Source organism: Orycteropus afer, unplaced genomic scaffold (assembly GCF_000298275.1).
Source record: "Orycteropus afer afer isolate SDZICR_OR568_19922 unplaced genomic scaffold, OryAfe1.0 scaffold00363, whole genome shotgun sequence".
NCBI lineage: Eukaryota > Metazoa > Chordata > Mammalia > Tubulidentata > Orycteropodidae > Orycteropus > Orycteropus afer.
This window is the reverse complement of record NW_006921950.1, coordinates 227,679-252,792: the sequence shown is the minus strand read 5'-3', so window position 1 is coordinate 252,792 and position 25,114 is coordinate 227,679. Positions and strand designations below refer to the sequence as shown.

Here is a 25,114-nt window from a genome sequence, read left to right as displayed (position 1 = left end):
AAAAAAAAAAAAAAGGAACTAAGTGTCGGTCATATAGAAGAAAGGAGCATGTGACTTATAAGGAAAAGAAACTTAGATTCCCATCATAGTTCCTGACTATAGCTAAAAGAAAATGGAGTAACACGTTTAAGATATTCAAGGAAACTGTGAAATAAAGATTTTATATTTACCAAAACTGACTTTCAAATATAAAGGATACAAACTGTTATCAACACACAGTAATGCAGGAAATATTATTCCTTTGAGCACTTCCTTGAGGACTGCTAGAGGGTGAGCTTCAGATTTAAAATGATCAGGGAGACTTTTAAAAGTGTTTCTTTTTCAAATTGCTTTGCATTTTCTACCTACATTTTTAAATTTGCTTATTGTTTATATTTGAGAATGTTTTGTGTAATAGGGTATTGTTGATGTTATGTGCCATCATGTTGGACCCGACTCATTGCGACCCCTCCTTGGGTTTCCAAACCATTATCACTGCAGAAGTAGATTGCCTAACCTTCCTTGTAAGGAGTGGCTGGTGGGTTTGAACTGCCATCCTTCTGGTTAGCAGTCAAGTGCCTTAGGTACTACGCTACCAGAGCTCCTAATAGGGTATTAACTGCTCTAATTTGCAAGCATTTCTCCAAATTTTGTTATTTTTCAATTAAACTTATTTATGTCTCTTTTAACCCTATTGCTTAAGAATATATATTTATAGATAGCCAACCCACATTTGTTTGGCTTTTGATTTCTGGCTTTTCCCACCTTAAGATTATAAAAATATTTGTATACAGTTTCTTTTTGTTGAAGTTGTTACATTTCTTACATTTAGATTTTTAATCCTCTGGAATTAATTTTGTGTAAAATGAGATACAGTTTTGTTTTGTTTCCAAATGGCTCATTAGGTATTATGGGGCAATCTACTTCCGTAGTTATACTGCCTTGGAAACCCAAGGAGGGGTCGCTATGAGTCGGGTCCAACTCAATGGCACATAACAACAACAACAGTAACCCCTTTCTCTCCCTGATGTGAAATGCCTCGCTGATGTGCTCAATCTTCTGTATAGTTGGACTATTTCCAAACCGTTTGGTTCAATCACATTGGTCTGTATCTTTTAATATCATTTTGGGAAATTTGTCTTTCATTACTCTTTTTCTTTTAATTAATTACCTGGCTTTTATTGTATTTTTATTCTCTTAGGGAAACTTTGGAATCGTTATGTTAAGTACCTCCCCCTCAAAAAATGCACATTGGGGTTTTGAGTGAAATTTTCAGATTTTTTAAAGAAACAATAAGCCTTAAATGCATTTTAAAAATCACATGATCACAAATGTTATTGTAGTTGAACTTGTTGCCTAGTAAGAAATTTTAAAATTTTCACTTGGTTCTTAGTACCAAACCCAACCCACTGCCATTGAGTCAATTCTGACTAATAGTGACCTTATAGAATAGAGTAGAACTGTCCCATAGCATTTCTAAGGCTATAGTCTTTATGGAAACAGATGGCCCCATCTTTTTCCCACAGAGTTGCTGGTAGATTCCAACTGCCAGTCTTTTGGTTAGTAACCATATGCCTTAAACACTGTGCCAAACAGAGCATTCTACTTGGTACCAAAAAAGCAAAACTAAACTCATTGCCATCAGTTCGATTCTGACTCATAGTGACCCCCATCGGATTTCGAAGGCTATTAATCTTTACAGAAGCAGATTGCCTCATCTTTCTCCCAAGGAACAGCTGATGGGTTCAAACCACAAAACTTTTGGTTAGCATCCAAATACCTTAACCACTACAACACCAGAGCTTCTTGTACTTGGCACAGTAACATATAAATATATTTTTATGGTGTTCATTAATTCAAAGGCCAAAAATTTTTGCCCCCAAACTCAAAGACATGCCATTTTCTCAGTTAATAGGAATATACATGTACTGCTACATGTATAAATTATTCAACTTGAATTGTGTCAAAAAACATTCAAATTTATATGAAAAAAGCACATTATGTTTTTATGTTTGAAAAATTCAATTTTCTTTAATAGGTATGCAAGACAATTTTTAAATTCTTTAATTATACATATATTATGGCCATTTACAATTACACATATATAATGGCCATTTACTTGTGTCCATTTCAGTTCTTCATGAATAAAGAACACGTTATTTGTCTTAGTAGTATTTTTCTTATTTGCTCACAAACATTTAAATAGGTGAAAAATAAAAGCCTGTAAGCAAAGCACCTTGACCCACTAAGGTCTTTGGTGTAGCGGTTAAGCCCTCAGCCACCCAAAACATTCATTGACCACCATTCAAACCTACTCAGTGGCTCCACAGAGATATATACCTGGTGATCTGCTCCCTTAAAGATTACACCCTAGAAAACCCTTTGGCTGTTCTACTCTGTCACATGGGGTCACCCTGAGTCAAAGTAGACGTGATGGCACCTCATAACAACAACAAAACAACTTTTAGTCAAGGTTTAGAACTTTCTTGAAAAAAACAAAAACCAAACTCACTGCCTTTGAGTCACATCCAACTCGTAGTGAACCCCTTCTTGGGTTTCCAAAGCAGTGTCTATGGAAGTAGTTTGGCCCATCTTCCTTCAGAGTAGTGGCTGGTGGGTTTGAACCACCAGCCTTCCAGTTAGCAGTCAAATGCCTTAGGCACTGAGCCGCTTAGTCTTCATTTAAAACTAAAAACCAAACTCACTGCCTTTGAGTCCAGTCCGACTGATAGCGACCCCTCCTTGGGTTTCTGAGGCTGTGTCTCTTCAGAAGAAGATTGCCCAGTCTTCCTTCTGAGGAGTGGCTGGTGGCTTTGAACCACCACCTTTCTGGTTAGCAGTTAAATGCCTTAGGCCCTACGCCACCAGAGCTCCCAGTCTACATTTAGAAAATGAACAAAATAGTTTCCAATGTTTTCTAAATTACTTGGCATACTCTTAAGCTTTTTTAATTAATATAACTAAAGCAGTAACTCTATTTCAGTGAAATCAATATGCAGTAAGGCTTTAAATCATTTATAAAACCTTTCAATGACCATGTACAATATAAATCAGTATTCTCTTCCCCATTTATAGAAGAAATTGAGCTTTCGTCAAATAGTAGAATGGAAGGAAACTGATTTAAGTATCAAATGAGCCACATATTTAGTGTTTTCCCAAGTTGCTGTATTTTAAATAAGTAGATAATTTCCAGTAGAGTCACCAGTAAAGTCTGTCAAAACAGTGGTCACATTACATAATCAGTCTCGATATTATCAGTTCTTCCTGTTTATTTTTTTTCTACTTTCTTTACTCAACTGTGATTGTTCCTCAGTTTTGATATAATCATAATGCCCTAAATCATGCTTTTTATCATTGAATAGTGACTTTTCCATGCTGCTAAGATATGCAATCCCTGGTTCATCACAGTAAATGGTCTTGAGTATTTTTTTTTTTGTTTTTAGATTCCTGAATTTGACAACTTGTACCTGGATATGAATGGAATTATACATCAGTGCTCCCATCCTAATGATGATGATGTTCACTTCAGAATTTCAGATGATAAAATCTTTACTGATATTTTTCACTACTTGGAAGTTTTGTTTCGCATTATTAAACCTAGAAAAGTGTTCTTTATGGCTGTTGATGGTGTGGCTCCTCGAGCAAAAATGAACCAGCAGCGAGGGAGGCGTTTTAGGTAAAACATTTATAGTTTATTTTAGAATACTGCTTAGTTAATAAAATATATTATTTTTAAGATAATTGACTTACTACAAGGTATCTTCTGGCCATGTTCATTTTCACAGAAATGGGAATATCTCACACTTAAAATATCCCATTTTACCAGTCAAGTAAATGAGTCTAATAATACATATGAAGTGTCATTTCTCGAAGCATATATTGGGTTGTATAAAGTCACTCAATTAGTTGTTCTTTGTCACAAATATTTGAAATTTCTCATTGGTAATTTAGAGATGGTAGTAGTAGAGCAAAGCCTCTCTAGTGCTCTGCTCTGGGCTAGGCACTGCCCAGTGAACTGAGATTGAACTGTTGTAACAAGAACATCATTGACATTCAATTCAACAAAACTGTGTTTAATGCCCATACCTTGCACTAGATGCTGACTTTGATTGGGCAGAAAAGCAAGTGAAATCAGAAGATGGACCTTGAGAAAAGAATTGAGTTAGGGCACTCAAGGTATTATCAGCACCACTGTGAGTTAGGTAGTAGGAGAAGTAACAGTGTGAAAAGAGGCTGGAGATATGGGGAGGATTGAAACTCATAGAATGTTTCTCACAGTGAGATCAGGCTGTGTTCCTGTTCATGGATAGCAGAGGTAGAGTTAAGAAGGTTGTTAGAATTGAAGACAAGGATCCCTGAATCCAGAGGATCATAATGAATCCTGTATGTATAATGGCTGGTTAAGAAGTGGAATGGTTACCTGTGAGTCGACTGTGGCAATCATCAAGGAAGGTAGAGAATGCCTTGAAGGGTAGCAGTGTGAATGGAAAGAGGGTGGTAAAAAAATACTGTCCAATAAATAAATAAATAAATACTGCAAAGACTAGAAAGACTAAAATCCTTTAAGACAAGGACCATCATTTAAAAATTTAGATTCTCAAGTACCACCAAAGAGTTACTTAATTTAAATTTCTAGGAGTTGGTCCCTCAAAATTATGTTTACCAGACCTCCCTGGTATTTGTTAAACTGGGTTCTGGGAGCCAGTAACCTCAAAACCTCACTGCCGTCGACTCAGTTCCAACACAGCTACCCCTCCTTGGGTTTCCAAGGCGATATCTCTAGGGAAGTAGATCGCCCAGTCTGCCTTCGAGGAGTGGCTGGTGGGTTTGAACCACCAGCCTTCATGGTTAGCAGTCAGATGCTTAAGGCACTACGCCACCAGAGTGGGCTAGAAAATTTATTGTTGAAGAAGGCTTATGTAAACCCACTGCATCAGTCCAAGTTCAGTTGCAGGAAGCAGAAATCACTCCAGCTATTTTAAGCAGGAGGGGATGCAACACAAGGAATTAGGTACTTAGAAAATTTATTATAAGATACAAATGAGCAAGATGTAGGTTGGTCTTCAGGCATGACTTCTAGACACCATCGCAAAACTGGCCCCCAGGTGATAGTATTACTATCACATTCAGGAAGGTGAGTATTTCACAGGCTCCCCCTAGGACAGCTCCAGGAACTTACTCCATTAGCTGTGATCTGAGGATTAAGCTACCACCTGAACTGTTGGCTTCAAAAATATACCACTTTAGCTACAATTCATCAATTAAGAAACCACTACTGAATCTGTTACCTAGAGTTCCAATGCATCTGCCCAATCTGCACTAGAAAAAACAAATATCCTACCCCTGCCTCCTAGCACCTATAAACCTACTAAGATCTCCTCTACCATTGCTGAAACAAATGTGTGCATGTGTACACACACACACCCCACAACCCTGTTGTTGTTGTTGTTATGTGCCATCAAGTCGGACCCGACTCATAGCAACCCCTCCTTGGGTTTCCGAGGCAGTATCACTATGGAAGTAGATTGCCCCATCTTCCTTCCGAGGAGTGGCTGGTGGGTTTGAACCACCAGCCTTCTGGTTAGCAGGCAAGTGTCTTAGCCACTGTGCTACCAGAGCTCCTACCCCATAACCCTAGTGCTTCTGTTTTCATGCAGGCTTTACCACACTTCCACCTTTCAAAACTTCAATGGATTCATCTAACAGACAAAATTTAAGTTGTATCCAAAAATCTTAGCTTCCTGAGAATTTTGTTTTTAGCTTTTTAAGCTCTCCAGTATCAGAAAGGAAACCAGAAGAAATTGGCTGTTGCAAGCCAATCCACTGTAACCATCACAAGTATTTACTAAATAAATACTGTGCTGATGTGCTACATGTCCATTGAAATTCCCCAATTAGCTTTTTATCATTCTGTACAGCAACTGTTTTCTACCTTTATAATCTTTAATTCCTCATCCCTTATTCCTTTCTAAATCTACTGGCATCTGGCTTTCGTCACCCGCCACACCATTTAAAGTTCCTTACAAGATTACAAATAGCCTTCTATGTCTAAATCCAAAGACAGTCCTGTCTTTATTTTACTTCATTTGTCTGCAGCATTTAGCAATGTTTACCTTTTCTTTCTTGAACCTCTCCCTTTCCTTAGTCTTCATAAAACCACACTCCCTTTATTACTGTGCTGTGACCCCTTGACCTGTTTATCATCTTTCCTTTCTGCTTTTTTCTTAAATATTGGTGTTCTTAAGGTTCTTTCCCGGGCCTAAGTGATCTCTTCCTACTCCAGTGGCTTTAATTACCATATCTTTGAATGACTCTCAAGTTTATCTTTCTGGTGAAAGTCTCTGTTCAGAGGCCTGCTGAATGTCTCCTTTTGGACACCCCATAGACATATCAGGGTTAGCATGTTCAGAACTGAACTTGCCTTCCCCTTATAACCACCTTTCCTCCTATATTTCCCATTTCAGTGAATGACAAGTCCATGCTAGCTGCCCAACTCATAGACTCCTCTTCCTCATTCCCCACACTGGAGTTCTGTTCTTTTCCCTTTTTACTGCTACTGTCTCACTGCTACTATCTCAGTCTAGGGAGCTCTGGTAGTGTAGTGCCTAAGGCACTTGACTGCTAACCAGAAGGCTGGTGGTTCAAACCCACCAGCCAGTTCTTGGAAGGAAGATGGGGCAATCTACTTCCATAGTGACACTGCCTCAGAAACCCAAGGAGGGGTCGCTATGAGTGGGGTCCGACTCGACGGCACATAACAACAACATCTCAGTCTAATCCACCAATATCTTTCACCTTGATTTGTTCAAAGAAGAGAGGAAAGATTGACTTCAACTGGGGGGATTATATCTTCAGAATTTTTGTTATTTTGGATAGATTGGTAAGAGAGGACCACATTTTACCAACAGCAGTTAAATGTGAACAAGAGTTTTTTAATCAAAAGTAGAATTCCACAGGGTACAGTAGATAGAGTTAGTAGCAAGACTGTAGAAATTTGCTGAAAGCAGTATTCCCTTACTTGTATGCCATATGGTATACTGGTGTGCTATAAGTGAATTATGAGAGAAACCAGACAGTTTGAAACACCTGTGTTCAAACCTAGGTCTGTCTGATTCTAAAACTCATGCTCTTTCTAGTAAATCCTATTGCCCCCAAAATCACATGATTTTGGCATCTGCCATCATTAATATTATTAGGCTTTCATTTCAAATGGTCTTAAGAAGAAACTCAAAGATAAACATTATAATTTTATGATTGTATTTTATATAGGCGTACCTGGGTGGTGCAAACAGTTAACAGCTTGGATGCTAACCAGAAAGTTGGTAATTCAATCCAACTTTCAATCCAGAGACGGTGTGGGAGAAAGGCCTGGGAATCTGCTTCCAAAAACATCAGCCATTGAAAACCCTATGGAGAACAGTTCTACCCTGACACACATGGGGTCACTATGGCTGGGCTTGACAACGATGACAACTAGTTTATATAACGTTCTTAGAGATCAATTTAATAATGTCCTTCTATTTTGATAGTATCATTAAATATATATATAATGAATTCTTAAGGCTATACTCTTGAGCTTATATTTCTAGAATCAATTTGCTATATACCTGTGATAAGAATTACTTTGTAATAAGTGTTTTAAGTTATTCATAAGATCACCATGCATCAGAGTCAACTCAATGCCAACCGATAACAATGTTTTAATTGGGTTTTATGCTATTTATAAGTTCCATTTCTATAGTCCTTATCTATAAAACTCAATTCTTTAAATAAAAGAATCAATTTTGGGGTTTATATTCATCAATTATAATCATTTAAAAATTTGTATATGTTTTGAATTTGAGGATTTCAAATGAATTGATGAATTTGCATTTTAATTTTAAAAGCAACTAAATGATAATTGTCTTTACATAAAGGTTATTACTTCAGAAAGTTTAAGACAATTTTTCGTTAACATTTAAGGTCAGCAAAGGAAGCAGAAGATAAAATCAAAAAGGCAATAGAAAAGGGAGAAACTCTTCCTACAGAGGCCAGATTTGATTCCAACTGTATTACACCAGGTAAATTCAGTGAGAAGAATTCTGAGAGCTTCAAAATGTAAATTGATATTTAATTTTTGAATGTATTTTTCTTTTCTAGGCTCTGTTTATTTTGGCCTTAGGGTTTTATTTGCTGTGTTTTCCTAGTTGTGTCTCCTCCTGAGATGGTTTTGTCAGCTTGGTCATAAATGCTTCTATACAGGCCCACTGTAAGGATTTATAAATGTTAATAACAGCAGATATGCACAGGACTCCCAGATATATGGAATTCCAGACCTAGGGAATTTATAAGATGATTCCATTCTGCTTATACTTTCTGTTGGTTTGAAACAACAGACTTAGCTAGGCTATGGTTTACCCAAGTTCATTTAGCTGGTGTTCCGTGTGAGAAACCTGTTCTCCTGGTCCCGAGCACTCATTCCTCTCTGACAGGATTTCTGTGATGTTAAGGACAGATGAGTTTGTCAATATTAGAGGTTTAATTTTCTACATAACAGCATACTACATATTTCCAAAGAACTTTGTCTAGCTTTCCTTAAAAATCTTAAGATCTTACTTTCTCATGAATTCTTTACTATCTACAACATTTTCTCCTTCATTCACTGCCGTAGTCACACATTGCTCAGTTTATTAACCAGTTTATCATGATTGTAATTTAAGACTATATTACCTTTGACTGTTGACCATCTGAGCTTTTTCTAAAGTATAATCATTCTAGACTCATTTCCAGATAAATAATAATAATTTTCCATATTGATAATAATTTTAATAATAATAATAGCAATGACTCCTATTATTACTATGGACAATCTGATTGAAACTGCATGTCTTAAAGAAAAATTCAGCATCTATCAGACAGGAAATAGAAGGTTGAGGTTTACTAGAGAGTTGAAACTCTGCCCTTGTGTGAAAATACTTGAAGCCCAGCCCTGAGATAGTAGTAACATTCCTTACCTTTCCCTATGTCATTGACTTCATTTTGGGATAACCAGTGAAATTAGAAACAGTTGTGATATTTGCTAGGCGAAAAGTACAGCATTACTTGATTTGCAGGATAGGCAAGAGAGCTTTTGACCTTCTTCAGAGACCTTATTCTTAGCTGTTGCTCTGGATACCTGCATCGAATTTTGTGTTGTCACTAGGAACTCACTGTTTTAATGTCTCTCACAGGTGTTTAAAACTTTTTATTTATAGGGACTGAATTCATGGCCAGATTACATGAACATCTGAAGTATTTTGTAAATATGAAGATTTCCACAGACAAATCATGGCAAGGAGTTACCATCTACTTCTCAGGCCATGAGGTTATTTATTTATTTATTTTTAACGAGTTTGTCCAAATTTAATGTTCTGAAGTATAGCATATTACCGCATTTTTTTAAACATTCAGACTCCCGGAGAAGGAGAGCATAAAATCATGGAATTTATCAGATCCGAGAAAGCAAAGCCAGATCATGATCCAAATACCAGACACTGTCTTTATGGTTTAGATGCTGACTTGGTAGGTATAATGTTTGTTGTTATTTTAATTTTATGTTGTTGTAGTAAATATGTAAGAGATTCTGTCTTATACGGAAAGCTTACTGACTGTGACAACAGATACTGGAGACATAATAGTGACTACTATTTCTACCACTACCAAAGTTCTAAAACAATTGGAAAATGAGCTTGATTGAATTGTGCCCCCCCAAAATATATGTTGTAAATCCTAACCTCTCTATGCCTGTGATTATAATCCTATTTGGGAATGGGTTGTGTTTGTATATTAATGAGGCATGAGTAGTGTAGGTTGTATTTTGAGTCAATCTCTTTTGAGATATAAAGAGATTAAGCAAGAGAACAGAGCAGAGATGGGGGAAGACAGATGCCAAGCCCCCTGAAGATTGCCCAGGAGTAGAAGCTTGAAGAGACAGCTCTTTCCTCCATAACCAGCAGAGTCAGCACCCTCAGTTTGGACTTGTAGCCTCCTAAACTGTGAGAAAATAAATTTCTGTTTGTTAAAGCCACCGGCCTGTGGTGTTTCTGTTATAGCAGGCCTGGGTAATTAGACAGCTTGGTACCAAGAAGTGAGTTTGCTTCTCTAACAGATACCTAAAATATAAAAGCAAAGTCTAGATTGTCTTCGAGAGATGGTTGGTAGAATTATGGATGTCAAAGACTATGCTGGTGAGGGCTCAGAAGGAAGTGAAGAGAGTTATAGAGAAAGTTTCTGTTGTCTTAGAGAATGCATATGGCACCGCAACAGAATGTTGCTAGAAATGTGAATGTTAAATGTGCTTTTGTGAGGTTTTTAAAGGAAATGATGAACATGTGATTGGACAGTGGAGGAAGGGCATTGCTTTTAATGTAATGGTAAAAAACTTATTTAGTTGAAGGTAAAACTTGTAAGTGATGGACTTGTATATCTGGCTGAAGAGATTTCTAAACAAGATCTTAAAGGGGCCACATGATTTCTCCTTGCTGCTTGTAGTAAAATGTGAGAGAAAAGAGATGGACTTAAAAATGAACTGTGAAAAAATGAAAACAGAACTTAAAGATCCAGAGAATCTGTTGTGCAAACTAAGGCCACGTGACCTAGAATGTTCACCAAGGATGTGGCTACACATCTTTTGTTGAAGAGATTTAACCTGTGACTGATGGATCTAACCAACCACCACAGCAGAAAACCCAGCAGTGTAGACTGAAAGGAACAGAAAAAGAATGAAAAGAAGGAACTTTGTGTACCTCTTGGTATTCTACAAGCAGGAAATAGGCCAAAGGAGCTTTTGTCCTCCAAGAAAAGGAAAGGGCCATCCCTAGATCAGCTTGGAGATAAGCAGAACTATTAGAAGGAACACAGGAAGCAAGGCCGTCTCTTTTTCAAAGGGTGGGGCTACAGTTTCCTGGCTCTCAAAAGGTAAGACCATAACCTCCTAGGTTTCAAAGAGTTGGCTCTTTGCCAATTCAGTTCTGGAGTATGTGGTTGCCCATAAGGTGTGCCAGGGGGATTGTCTGCCCAAGGAGCAGAATAACAGCCTGTGAGGAGTTGAGGAGGTTGCCACTCAGGTGAACTAGAAGAATGGGACTGCCCAAAGCCAAAGGAGCAGAGTTGCTGTCCTAGTCGGTCTGAAAGACAGAGCTGAAACCCAGGGCCTAGAGACCTCCACCCAGAATCCAGATGGCATGGCCGATACCCAGAGTCTGAAGGGGGGGACCATTCCCCAGGCAATCTAAGAGAACAGAAGATTATTTTCAAGCCTTGAGAGCTAATGTAAATTGTTCTGCTTGGTGTTGGATTTGCTTGGTGCCTGTTATACCTTCTTGCCCTCCTGTTCCTCCTATTTGCAATGGAATGGTATGCCTTGTTCCTGGCCAACATTGTACTTTGGAAACAGATAACTTGTATTCTAGATTTAGCACATACAGATGAAGAGGACTTTTGCTCCTAGATGGAATATGCCTAAAGTATCATCCATGTTTGATTCAGGTGGTTCAGAAGATGAGCAGTTGTACTTGGAGTAAATTTGAGACTTTTGGGATAATGTGATGGGGTGAATGTGTTTTGCATGTAGCAAGGACATGAATTTTGGGGTGCCAAAGGGTAGAATGTTATGGATTGAATTGTGTCCCTGAAAAATATGTTTTGTAAATATTAACGTCTATGCCTGTAGTTACACAGTAAGTTCCTAGGTTACAAACATCTGATTTATGGACAAGTCATATTTGCCTATTTATTATATAAAAAAGTTTGAAATGATCGACCTAACTGCTACTCGAAACAAATCCTTCATCACAATCACCTTCCCTTGTTGGATGTGCAGCTTTTAAATCACTGAAAAGCCTTCCAGCCTTTTCTTGGCACTAAAGTAAGGCTAAATAAGAACCTTTTGTACCTGTTCCAATTTACCTACAAATTGGAGTGGAAGACACACTTAGGAACAGATCTTGTTAACTTGGGAACTGCCTGTAATCCCATTTGGAAATGGGTTGTGTTTGTTATGTTAATGATGCAGATTAGTATAGGGTGTATTTTGAGTCAATCCCTTTTGAGATATGAAGAGATTAAACAAGCATCAGGGTGGAGCACAGCAGACATGCTGGCTAGAGAGATGCCAAGGCTGATGAAGATCTCCTAGGAGCAGTTGGAAGAAACAAGGTCTTTCCTCCATAATCAGCCGAGAGAGAAAGCCTTCCCTTAAAGCCAACAGCCTGAATTCGATTTATCGCCTCCTAAACTGAAAAAAAAGGAGCTGTGGTGGCATAGTGGGTAAGGTATCTAACTGCTAACTGGAAGATCGTCAGTTCAAACCTACCAGCTGCACCACAGGAGGAAGAAGATGCAATCTCCCTCAGTAAAAATTTACAGTTTTAGAAACCCAAAAGGTTGCTATGAGTCAGAATCGACTTGATGGCAATGGTTGTTTTTTTTTTTTTTTTTTTTATAAAAACTGTGAGAAAATAAATTTTGGTTTGTTAAAACCACCCTTTGTGGTGTTTCTGTTACAGCATCACTAAATAAGTAAGACAAGCTGTTTTCCCTTTGTTTATGATCAGTAGATCTTTATAGCATCGGAAGACTTGGCTTGACCCTAGTGCTATGCCAGCTCTTCTGAGGTCAGAGAACCAAAACACCAAACTCACTGCCACTGAGTTCTGACAGTTCCAACACATGACACCCCCTACTGGTTTTCCAAGGCTGTAAATCTTTACAGAAGCAAACTGCTTTGCAGAGCAGCTGGTGGGTTTGAACCACCGGCATTTTGGTTAGCAGGCAAATGCCTTAACCACTGTACCACCAGAGCTCTTTGAGGTCAGGGAAGGAGGCCTTTCTTAACCTCATGCTTCATACATTCCTTTTAATACCATATGATAAGAAGATTCTGACCCATATAACTGTCCTAGACTTTTTTTTTTAATTGTTTTTGTTTCAGCTTTTTATTACAGAAATTTTCAAGCTTAAACAAAAATAGGGAAAATAGTATAATGAACTCATTTGCCTTGCATCTACCTCAAATTAGTTTCAACTCCTATCCCTAACCATCCTTCCCTTCCTGTCCCCTACCCCAAGATTATTAAAGAAAATCCCAGACATTGTATCATTTAATCTACATAATCTATAGGTATTTTACAATGTTTGTCTGAAGGAGAAGAGTTTTTCTTTTTTTCTTTTTTTTAACAGTGCCATTATCTCACATAAAACAAAATTAACAATAATTCCTTAAAATAAAAATAACCAGTTAGTATTCTCATTTCTCTGATTGTGTCATGAATGTTTCATTGTTTGATTTAGGATTGAAATAAACAATACACATTGCAATTGATTGATATATCTTACTAGACTATTTTTGACATATTTTGAATCTTAGAATGATATGTGAGAAAACTAATTTAACATGGCCTTTTCCAGGTTTTTCTGAGTTTGTATATACTAGAAGTGTGACCTCTAGAAAAAGTCCTACATTCTTCTGTCATGGAAAAGTAACTGCCTCTCATTTCTAACCCATTCACCCATGACAAGTAGAAATGTGTGAAAACCAACAAAGTTTTGGGAATTTGGAGGGTTGGAGAAGGGCGTGTTAGTCTAAGGTGACCTTTCTTTCCTTATTAAAGTATGCTTACTTTACCCCATTCATAATGTACAAAATGTATCATATTTTGATGTTTGTATATTTCATGTGACTTTAAATGAGCATGTTATGCTCTGTATAGAAATGTTTCATTTGATTGCTTTGTGAACCCACTACTGTAAAAAGTGGTAGAATAGAAACATTTCTTAATCATTTTTCAACAGATTATGCTTGGATTAACAAGTCATGAGGCTCATTTCTCTCTTTTAAGAGAAGAGGTTCGGTTTGGTGGCAAAAAAACACAAAGGTAAATCATAGTTGTATATATGTTGGGAGAAAGAACAAAAATTAAGCTGTTATCTTAAAAGAGGTTGATTTTACCTTACTACTTAGATCTCATTTGCTTTGCCCCTTCTCCAACAAAGCATGTATTTACCCTGTAATTATTTTCAGTAATCAGAATGCGGTATAGTTTAATTTATTTAATTAATTTTATTTGAAAAAATGCAAATTAGAAGTTAACAAACTCTAACCTTCAGGGTTTTTTTTTTTTAATTAAATCATTTCAGAACTTGATTTGTATTTCTGGTTTCCCTGAGTCATGACTACATTCTGACATAGATATAGTTCACTCAGCTTATATTATTTATGGTTTAATTTGGAGTGTAGACCAAGAGCCAGAACTAAACTTTTGCCAGTCTTGAGAAAGCTAAGTGGAAGAAGTGATAACACTTTACCATTGTAGCCCTAGTCCATACTCCAGTAGATATTAAGGTGTGTACTCACTCCTTGGTCTGCTTTCTGCTGATGTTGTTGTTGTTGTTATGTGCCGTCGAGTCAGCCCTGACTCATAGCGACCCCTCCTTGGGTTTCCGAGGCAGTTACAGCTCATAGATAATATTTAAGATTTCTTAATTCTGAGAGTCTTCTTCCACAGAAGCATAAGTAAACCAGTTATTTCAGTTCACTATGTTTTTATTGGGAGCTCTGATAGTATAGTGTCTAAGGCACTTGACTGCTAACCAGAAGGCTGGCGAGTTGGGTCCGACTCCACAGCACATAACAACAATAACAACAACAACGTTTTTCTATTATAATTACAATTATATTTTTATTATTAATTACCATGTAAATTGTATGCCATCTTCTAATGATAATTTTGACTTTAAGCTTTGCTACAGTTTTAAACTTGGCCTTAAAAATATAATGAACTCTATCACCTCATTAATTTACAGGGTGTGTGCACCAGAAGAAACCACATTTCACCTCCTACACTTGTCTTTAATGAGAGAATATATTGATTATGAGTTTTCAGTATTAAAAGTGAGTATTAACATAGTTGTGGACCAAAGATTTGTACATAGAAATTTCTATACGATTTAACTTTTTTACTGCATTTTACTCTAGGACAAGATACCATTTAAATATGATATTGAAAGGATAATAGATGATTGGATTTTGATGGGATTTCTTGTTGGCAATGATTTTATTCCTCATCTACCTCATTTACATATCAATCATGATGCACTGCCTCTTCTTTATGGAACATATATTGCCATCCTGCCAGAACTTGGGGGTAAGAAAATTTTAGCAGTATTTATTTGAGGCTGCTTTAGTTTGGTACTTGACCAAGTTTGAAAATGCCATTCAGTTTATTTGATTAATGTGTGTACAAGTGAAATAGAAGAAAATTTGAGGTTTTTTTGGTTTAAGGTACTGAGCTCTGAGGTTGAGATTTTCAGTGAGTCACAAGCAATGAAATGACCAGAGTTAAGCAGCCTTACTTACTGATACCTAACTTGTCTTTGCTTTTAATTCCTTAAGAAAAAACAAGCAGAATTTATTGGTAGTTTCCACTTAGCTTCTTACATAGTTAAGAATAAAATTCCACTTTTATGAGTAGGTAAGAACATTTAATATGAAGTAATGATTTTGCAATTAAAATAAAATTAATAATCAGCCATACTACATTAGGAGGAAATTTTTAGCTGAATAAACAGATAACAGAGTAGCAGCACTTTAGTCCTTCTCAAGTTAATATATCAAATTGAATGATCTAGATATATTCTAGAACATATTTGATTTAATTACCTGTTACCAAATGTTGGATATATGAGAAGATTATTATTATGTGAACCTGGAATGTGTTTTATTTTGCTTCAGTGCTTACATATTTATTATATATTATGGCAATACAACATTCATAGAAACTAGGCCAGTTACATAGCCCTCTACTAAGTGTTTTTCTTGCTTAATAAAATGTCAACATTAACCATTTTGTGAAAGGAATTTTATAGAATTGCTTAGAAAAAATAATGTACATTTTGGTACAAATTTAGATTTTGTTCCTTTTAGGTTATATCAATGAATGTGGGCATCTCAACTTACCTCGATTTGAGAAATACCTTGTAAAACTATCAGATGTAAGTAACTGAAAGATTTGTTTTCTTATCCCAGGATAGATGTAGATGATCAGGGACCAGTTACATCATAACAGAGGAAATGAAATATAATTCTGTTACAGCAGTTCATTCTGTATAAATTATATATTTGCTTTTTTTTAATTAATTTAATTTTGAAAGTAATAGATGAGGTCCCCATGTACATAGAAGGTCCCTGAGTGACACAAAAGGTTTGTGCTTGACCACTAACCTAAAGGTTGGCAGTTCAAACTATAGAAAAGTACCTTGGAAGAAAGGTCTGGCAATCTGCTTCATAAAACTTACAGCCAAGAAAACCCTATGAAACAGTTTTATTCTATAACACGTCAGGTTGCCATGAGTCGGAATCAACTGAAAGGCAACAGGTTTGGTTTTGGTTTTTGTTTTTTCATGTATATAAAAACATAATAAATTCCCTATTTCCTAGGCTCCAGAAGTAATCACTATTAAAACATTTATTTATTTCTTCCAGAAATATTTATTTTTAAATGAGTTTTAAATATTTCTATACAGTTTGATCGTGAGCACTTCAGTGAAGTTTTTGTGGACCTAAAGTGGTTTGAAAGCAAAGTTGGTAACAAATACCTCAATGAAGCAGCAGGTGTTGCAGCAGAAGAAGCCAAGAACTACAAGGAAAAGAAAAAATTAAAGGTGTCTATTTATTTTACTTGTCCTTTCATATTTTTAGCTGTAAAGAGAAAAATAATAATTCTGTTTTTCCATTTCCTTCTTAGAATTTTGGGATCATCTCATTTCACATTTATCTTTGCTATGGACATTTAAAAAGCTTTGGTTTCCTTTTCTCTATTAGGTCCTCTGATTTAAACCTGATCCTTAAAAGTTAGTTTCTTATTTTTACCTGTGAAGAACATTGTGTTTTTTATGTTCTTTGATTCTATTAGTAAATGTGGAAAATATTTCTAAATACAAAAGCATAGAAAAGCAGTTACCTTTTAAAAGCAATTGTTCAGTAACACTACTTAAAAACAATGACCTAGTTTTTTAATGTAGAAATTTTTAGCATTTAATGTTATATGAGACATTAACAAGTAATTTTTATTCACAAATGATTTATATATAAAATACAGGGATAAGGTAGGTGAGTGTAATTAATACTAACGCAACGCATCCACTGCCATGGAGTCAGAATAGTAGTATCTAGTAAATGTTAGGTGTTCAATGAATAATAGAATCTGTTTGAATATGCTAATGTCCTATAAAACATCTCTAAAAAGTGCTAAGGAATATCATATTTGTGTTAAGTTGGAAAATAAATCTCTTATGACAATTTCCTCAGCCTATCTATAATGATTGGATTCTAGGAAAATTGATGCATTTCCTACACTTTTCTTTCTGTACTGGTTCTACTTAGGTTCATGACTAATAATTCTTATTATCCTGGATTTCTCTGGTGCAGTCCTTCTTACTGCTTAGCTCTTCTTCAGTGAAATTGGGCAGCTATCAGTCTACATTCCATGTGTTTTTCTTTTAAGAAAACAGGCTGTATAACTTTTTGGGAACTTGTACTCACAGAATATACGTGTCAGTAACCCCTGGTTAGCCCCACTTTATCTCAGTCTTAGATTCACTAGTCTTCCACCATATGTGGTTGACATTAGAAACACTGGTGAAATAAGAGGAATTGAGGAAGAACCCAGGCATAGGAGGTTGGCAGAGGCCCTAGGTTGGCTGAAGAAAAGGAACTGGGATTAAAGGGAGTAGGAGGACCTAATGAGTCACTGGCAGTAGATAGACAATCAGAAAGAACAAGAGAGAAAGGATTCAATCCCAATGGAGGAAAATCAAATGGGCAGGATATGAAGGGTTGTGATGAGATGGGAGAACTATAACAAAGCAAATGGGTTGTATGTAAGAGAAATGAAGAGAGGATGAATAACAGTCATAAGAATCACAGGATCCAAAGATAAAGGATTGTAAACATTGGGTTCAAATGTAGATAAATAGATTGTATTAGCCTAGATTTTAATATATAAAAATTTTAAAACTGCTAAATGATACAAGGATTTAATATTGATTGTATGCTTTTCTCTAAGTAATGAAATATTCTTGAAGTTTTTTTTTTTTTTAAACACATACATAATTAAATGTATTTCTCTTTTCTATTACTGAGATGTGATCATTACATGGCTTGGAGAGGCCTGTACATTAAGTTCTAAATCATAAAAATGTATAGCTTCATGGCTTAACTTTCAGCCAAAAAATAGGCCTGTAAACTGAACAGTAATGTCAGTAAGGTATTTTTCATTAGAACAATCAACCATATGAGATCAAAAGGGCAGACTTTATCCAGAGATAATGCTAAGAAGGCAGAAAAAGATAGGAAAGAAGGACAGAGGGAAATGGTAAACAAAGGGAGGAAGTGGGAAGAGTGCTATTACATTGTGGGGGAGGCAACGAATGTGACAAAACAAAATTTATATGGATTGTTGAATGGAAAGCCAGTTTGCTCTGGAAGGATTATCTAAATCACAATTTTTAAAAAAAGAAGAAAAAAATGCATAGCTTTAGAAAACTAGTGACCTGAAAACAAACTCCATACTTTGAGTATTACTTTAAAAATAAGCTTTTATAGACCATTTCAGTTATTTTTAGTATTTTTTAAATCTCCCTATTAAACATCTCACATTAAAATATGTATCTTGCCATTAATTTTATGTTGATTCAAACTTTTTATACGGCCAGGAAAATGCCACCTGTTGGGCTGCTTTAGACAAAAATGAATCTGAAGTGGCAACATGTAAGGGTGAGTACAGCACTGTATATTTTGGTATATGTTATTTTTTTGACAGAATACTTGTTACATCTTTCCTTTATTAGTACTAATTCAGTAATGTTGGAGAGATAGATGTCTAAGATAGCTTATAAGCACCTACTTTAATATGCATCTCTCAAAATATTTCCTAGAAAACTGAAATATTCATAATTTTCACTATCTTTCTGGCTTTTTTCTCAGATAATTTGGAAGATGAGACTGAAGATGATGACCTATTTGAAACTGAGTTTAGACAATATAAAAGAACATATTATATGACGAAGATGGGAGTTGATGTAGTGTCTGAGTATGTTTTTGCCAATGCTTTTAAAGAAAATTAGATTTTGTAGTTATTTAGAAAGCAGTGTGATTTTGATGGGTAAAGTACTAAAGAAGGCTCTTGTGATTTCATGAATAATTACTGTAGATCTTTCAACTACCGTGGTTTTTGGAGAAGATTATATTAACTCTAACGTGTTATATTCCTGTGATAAAAATTGCCAAACGGAAAATGGTTAGGTTTTTTTGCTTCTCATCTTCTAAAGCTCACATTATACGTATCTCAAAAGACATGTGGTTCAGCCTCAAGTAATACTTAGTGCAGGTGTTCCTTAAGAACTTGACCTCTAAAGCAGTGACTTTCAAACTTTTTTTAAAACTGCAGCACCTAGTATGAAGAACACATGTTTGAGTTTTATTTTATTTTATATGTTGGCTTTTACAAATAGTAACTTACTCTCTCACAGTTTAGAAGCCAGAGTCCAAATTCAGGGCACTAGCTCTAGGAGAGGGAGCTCTGGTACTGTAGTACATAAGGCACTTGACTGCTAACCAGAAGGCTGGTGGTTCAAACCCACCAGCCACTCCTCAGAAGGAAGGTTGGGCAATCTACTTCCGTTGTGATACCACCTCGGAAACCCAAGGATGGGTTGCTATGAGTCGGGTCCGACCCAACAGCAGTGTGCTGCTTTTGCTGTGCATAAATCAGAAAAACCAAATTCGCTGCCAAGACTGTTCTGACTCATCGCAAACCCCATTGGGTTTCCAAGGCTTAAATGTTTACAGAAGTAGACTACCTCATCCTTCTTCCATAGAGCAGCTGGTGGGTTCAAACCACTGACCTTTTGGTTGGCAGCCTTATCCACTGCACCACCAGTGCTCTTTAATGATTGTTACAGGGTGATTGAAATACTTCACTGTAAAGATTTCCATTGACGAGAAAGTATTTACAATGAAAAAAGTAATAAATTTTATTTTGAAAAGCATACCTCCCAGATGTATGGACATAAGGAATGAAGTTAAGTGATAGGGACTAACAGGTTTATAGCCACTTTGGGCTTTAGCCTAGGGCATTCTTTTCAGTGATTTGAACGTTTATTTTACCCACATTTTGAATAATGGTATACAGTCTTTGACAAAGAAACTATTAGAAGGAAAATTGTTCGGAGAATAAAGCACTTTCCAAAGGGTAATGAAGCTGCTCTAATTAGATTTTAAGATCATCCTGATTTCCTCCTGTGCTTTTGTCAGACATCCTCCCTGACAGAGATTGCCGTCTCCCTCGCCTATTCCATCCCCACTGTTTATGGGAGTGGTGATGTCACTTTTTGGAAGGCTCATTGGTTAAATCCTCAGACTTTGCACAGAGAGAATAAATAGTAACATTGACTGAGTAAATATGCAAGGAGATTTAACCATTCTGATAGTTGGTTTAGGAAAACTGTAAGGCAAATAGTTAATTGATGGTACAGAATTTTTTTAAAATAATATTTTGGAATTTTTCTGATTATAATTTTTCATTTTTTAGTTAACATACTCATTGGTTAAATAAAACGTGTGAGGCAAAATGTGGTTAGTGTCAATAGATACCAAGCTCTAAAAAGACTGGCCTGTCTTAAAAAAATAATGTTATAATGGATTTTTTTTTATCTCTTTTCAGTGACTTTCTGGCTGATCAAGCTGCATGTTATGTTCAGGCAATACAGTGGATTTTGCATTATTACTATCATGGAGTTCAGTCCTGGAGCTGGTGAGGGAATAAAAACAAAAATAAAATTGTATCTTTTTGTAATGGTTCATTCAACAGTGATCTCATTTGGGCATTTCTTTTCCTTTTATTTCTATTTATGATAGTGTTTTTTAAAAGGTGTATACAGCCAAGTTTAAATCAATACAAGTAATCTCTTATTACATGAAAATACCCAAAAAGCTTTTTATCTAAAAAAGATGCTTCCATCCCTAGCAGATGACCCATGATAAAAGTTCTTTGTTAAACTAAGGATTTAAAATTCTCTATGTAGATGAATCAGTTGTAACAAAGTCTTGTTAATTATTGGCTGTAAGTGATAACTATGTGGGGGCATTCATTACATTCTTTTCTGGTATGTGTGTGTGTGTGTTTGAAAATTTCCATGATAACAAATTTTTAAGAAGACAAAATATTTATCAGGCATAATTATTGTAGAATTGCTATTTGAATGTTAGGCTGGGAAGGAAGAAGTTATTTGCTTCAACTGGAAAGAGTAATAATCCTCCATTTCTCTCATATTTCCATTGCAACAAATTACATCCACATTTCTACACTATCTACCAAAATAGAAAACTAACCAACAAACAACAAAAAAAAAATTCAGGGGACAGTAAAAACTCTTAGGTGATGATATACCTTGTGCTTTGTTTTGTTTTCAGTCTGTTTAGAGCCCCATCCAGCAAAGTAAACCAATACAAAATAATGTGACATTATGATTTCACCCACTCATGGTTGTTGTTGTTATGTGCCATCAAGTCAGACCTGACTCATAGCGACCCCACCTTGGGTTTCCAAGGTAGTATCACTATGGAAGTTGATTGCCCAACCTTCCTCACCCACTCATAGACTTTTGTAAAAAAGTCATTGCAGTAACTAGCCTCTCAGGGCCCTCCTGAAGAGTAAACTAATGAAGGAAATCCATGATTTGCCAGGTTTAAGAATATGTATACGTTATCTCTATTATATGACCAGATTTTAACGTTAGGCACTTGAAAAGGACCTTTTCATATAATCCTTACAAATACATTAAGTGAGCATTCTTTTTTCCCTTTTACAGATGAAGAAATTGAGATTCAGAGAGGTTAAGTAATCTTCTTAAGATCATATACCCAAAATCAAGTCCAAGCTATCTGATTTCAAAGTCTGTACATTTTCCATTATACCACACACCATTCTGCCTTCTAAACATTTCCATTTTTTTGAAATTTATGTGATAATTATTTAATTTAAAAATACGTCTTGATTTTTTGGCACCCTGAGTCAATCATTAATACCATTGAAATTTTTAAAAATGTATATTTGAAGCTTTATAAAAATAAACCTATGTCAAATATATGAAAATAGTAAACTGTTGGTATCTAATTCATTTAACTTATTCCTTATCCTTCTCAAAACATAATAATATTCTTACTAATTCAAAGATAAAAGGTTTTGAAAATGACTGGTGACAGCCTCAAAGATTCAGGATTACTGTGCTTTCTCCCTGTCCTCATGAGCTGATTGGAGCTGTCTCAGAACATTGACCTGCTCCCAGCCTTTTGCTTTGAAAGCCCAGACGCCAGTGAGCTAGTTCAAATTTTTCCTACCACCTCATTTTTTTCATTCTAAGCATCTTGTTTTTTAGACACAACATTTTAAGAACTAAAATAAGCATTAAAGATACCTTGTATTACATGTTGTTATTGTTGTTTTGTGCCATGGAGTCGGACCCAACTCATAGCGACCCCTCCTTGGAGTTTCCGAGGCAGTATCACTATGGAAGTAGATTGCCGCACCTTCTTCCGAGGAGCGGCTGGTGGGTTTGAACCGCCAGTCTTCTGGTTAGCAGTCAAGTGCCTTAGGCACTATGCTACCAGAGCTCCCTTGTATTACATAGTATATCCCAGTTTTAGAAATGTGAAAATGTGCTTTAAAAATTAAGGAAATAGGATATTTGTTGCCATCACATGACCTGAACTTTCCAGTAGTGCTGTGTTTCTTATTTTGAAGTGATGTGGAATTATGGGTAGTACTTTTCTTTTTTCCTTTAAAATTATTGCTTTGTTTTGTTATAATAAACTATGCAGGAAAGTATATACTTAATACTGTCCTATTTCATAAAGATAATAGTTGTTTAAAACTCACTTTTGTTTTACAGGTATTACCCTTATCATTATGCACCTTTTCTATCAGATATCCGGAATATCAGTACTCTTAAAATCCATTTTGAATTAGGAAAACCTTTTAAACCATTTGAGCAGCTTCTTGCTGTACTTCCATCAGCTAGCAAAAATTTACTCCCTACATGTTACCAGGTAAGGTTTAGGATTCAATTTATCTCTTTTTTGGAATTTAAGAGGTCTTCCACACATAGAAGTGTAATACCTTAATATAAAGTAGTTTAATAGATTTATTTTCAGTTTTATATTTAATATTTCTTTACCAAGTTTCATGAGAAGTAATCTTTTGATTTAAAATTAGCTTGCTTATTTATTTTATTTATTTATTTCATTGTGATTTGGGTGAGAGTTTACAAAGCAAATTCATTTTCAGTATAGCAGTTCATACACATTTTGTTTCATGACATTGACTGCAAATGCCCACAGTGCAACAACTCTCTTCCCACTTCCTCCCTGTAGCTACCTCTTCCCTCTGTCCTTCTCTCCCACGCACTCTGGCTCACTGAGCTATCTCCCTGTGCATTCACTGCCCTTCTGTTCTCCCATGATTGATTGCTGCAAGTAGTGTGTCTACCTGATGTAATTGTTCCCCCATATGCCTTTCTGGTGTTAGGCTGGAATCCATAGGAGTGACTTCAAATCCAGACCTGAAGAGTAGCTAGGGACCATGGTCTCAGGGGTCTCACTAGGTTCTATCAGAACAGCAAACCTTAAAATTACCTTTGTTTTTAAAATACAGACAAACTCCTTCATTCAGAGCCTAGCTTCTTCATTTTCAGCACATCTCTACGCTAAAGATAATAAACTCATACAGGCAAAATCTGAAGCCATTTACTTTGTCCAAACTTTTACAGATTTATTCCTGTTCTCTTTTACCCTTATACCTGGTAGAATAGTGATAGGTTTTTAAAGAAATTTTTATTTTGATTTAGGTGATAGTTTACAGAGGAAATTCAATTTCCATATAGCAGTTCCTACACATTTTGCCTCATGACATTGACTGCAGTTTCCCACAATATAACAACAGCTCTCTTCCCACTTCCTCCCCATCGTTACTTTGTCCCTATGTCCTTCCCTCCTATGTACTCCTGGCCCCCAAGCTGTCTCCCTGTGTGTATACTGCCCTTCTATTCTCCCATGATTCATTTTTTCAAGGAGTGTATCCATCTGATGTAAGTGTTCAACCCATATGCCTGTCTGATATTTGGCTGGAAGCCACAGGAGTGAGTTCAATTCCAGACCTGAAGGGCAGCTAGGGGCCATAGTCTCAGGGGTTTCACCAGGCTATATCTGACCAGCAAATCTGTTTGCTTGTTGGTTTTTTCTTTTCTTTTTTTTTTTTTTTAAGATTTTGAGTTTTGTTCCACATTGTTCTCCCACTCTATCCAGGATCTCCTACACAGATCCCCCTCCAAGTGGTTGGTAGTGGTAGCCAGACATCATCTAGTTTTTCTGATCTTATGGTCATACAGGCTAAGGATTGCATGGTTTACCAGTCTCTTGGACTAATTGTTTCCATGTGTCTATGGTTTTCTTCGTTCTTCTTTGCTCTGGACAAGAAGAGACCCATTGTTGAATCTAAATTGCCACTTGCAAGCTTTTAAGATCCCATTTGCTACTTACTAAAGTAGGAGGTGGAACAATGTTTTTGTGTCGTATGTTATGCCAATTGAGCTTCATGTCCCTGCAACCATGGTCCTGAGCCCACAGGTCCAACTACTCGGTCCCTCTGGGTAGCTGGCTGTGGATAAGAAGTGACTACATCCATGCACCTTGTTAGCTCTACTATATACCTGGCCATTCTTAGAGCACATACAAATACAATTGCAGAAACATCGTCTGGCAACCCTATACATGGTCATGGGCACAATAGTGATAGTTTCAATGAGTCATATTTCCCAGTGGAAGTATTACCTCAAGGGTATATTTGGATTTTAAGCATTTCATTGATCAACATAGGAAATAAAAGGCTCTTTTCTGGTTGGTTTATTTCACATAGCAGGAGGAAGAGATTTCTGGAACAAAAGGGGGGGCACCAAAATTTCACTAAGCCTGTTAAACTGATTCTTTTTTTTTTTTTTTTATTAGGATTTGGGTGAAGATTTACAGAGTAAATTCACTTTTCATACAGCAGTTCACATATACTTT

At 36.2% G+C, this 25,114-nt stretch overlaps 1 protein-coding gene across 1 annotated transcript in view; it reads left to right on the top strand.

Annotated features, from left to right (window-relative positions):
* The window catches only part of XRN1 (5'-3' exoribonuclease 1), a 181,961-nt gene that overhangs the window by 9,774 nt on the left and 147,073 nt on the right, over positions 1-25,114 (top strand). Inside the window, exons 2-15 of the mRNA XM_042782538.1 lie at positions 3,423-3,655; positions 7,942-8,039; positions 9,213-9,322; positions 9,409-9,519; positions 13,789-13,871; positions 14,800-14,887; positions 14,972-15,140; positions 15,920-15,987; positions 16,519-16,656; positions 17,721-17,723; positions 18,709-18,769; positions 18,980-19,085; positions 20,718-20,807; positions 22,945-23,101. Coding sequence (XP_042638472.1) covers positions 3,423-3,655; positions 7,942-8,039; positions 9,213-9,322; positions 9,409-9,519; positions 13,789-13,871; positions 14,800-14,887; positions 14,972-15,140; positions 15,920-15,987; positions 16,519-16,656; positions 17,721-17,723; positions 18,709-18,769; positions 18,980-19,085; positions 20,718-20,807; positions 22,945-23,101 — 1,515 coding nt within the window. The remainder of the gene's footprint in view (positions 1-3,422; positions 3,656-7,941; positions 8,040-9,212; positions 9,323-9,408; positions 9,520-13,788; positions 13,872-14,799; positions 14,888-14,971; positions 15,141-15,919; positions 15,988-16,518; positions 16,657-17,720; positions 17,724-18,708; positions 18,770-18,979; positions 19,086-20,717; positions 20,808-22,944; positions 23,102-25,114) is intronic.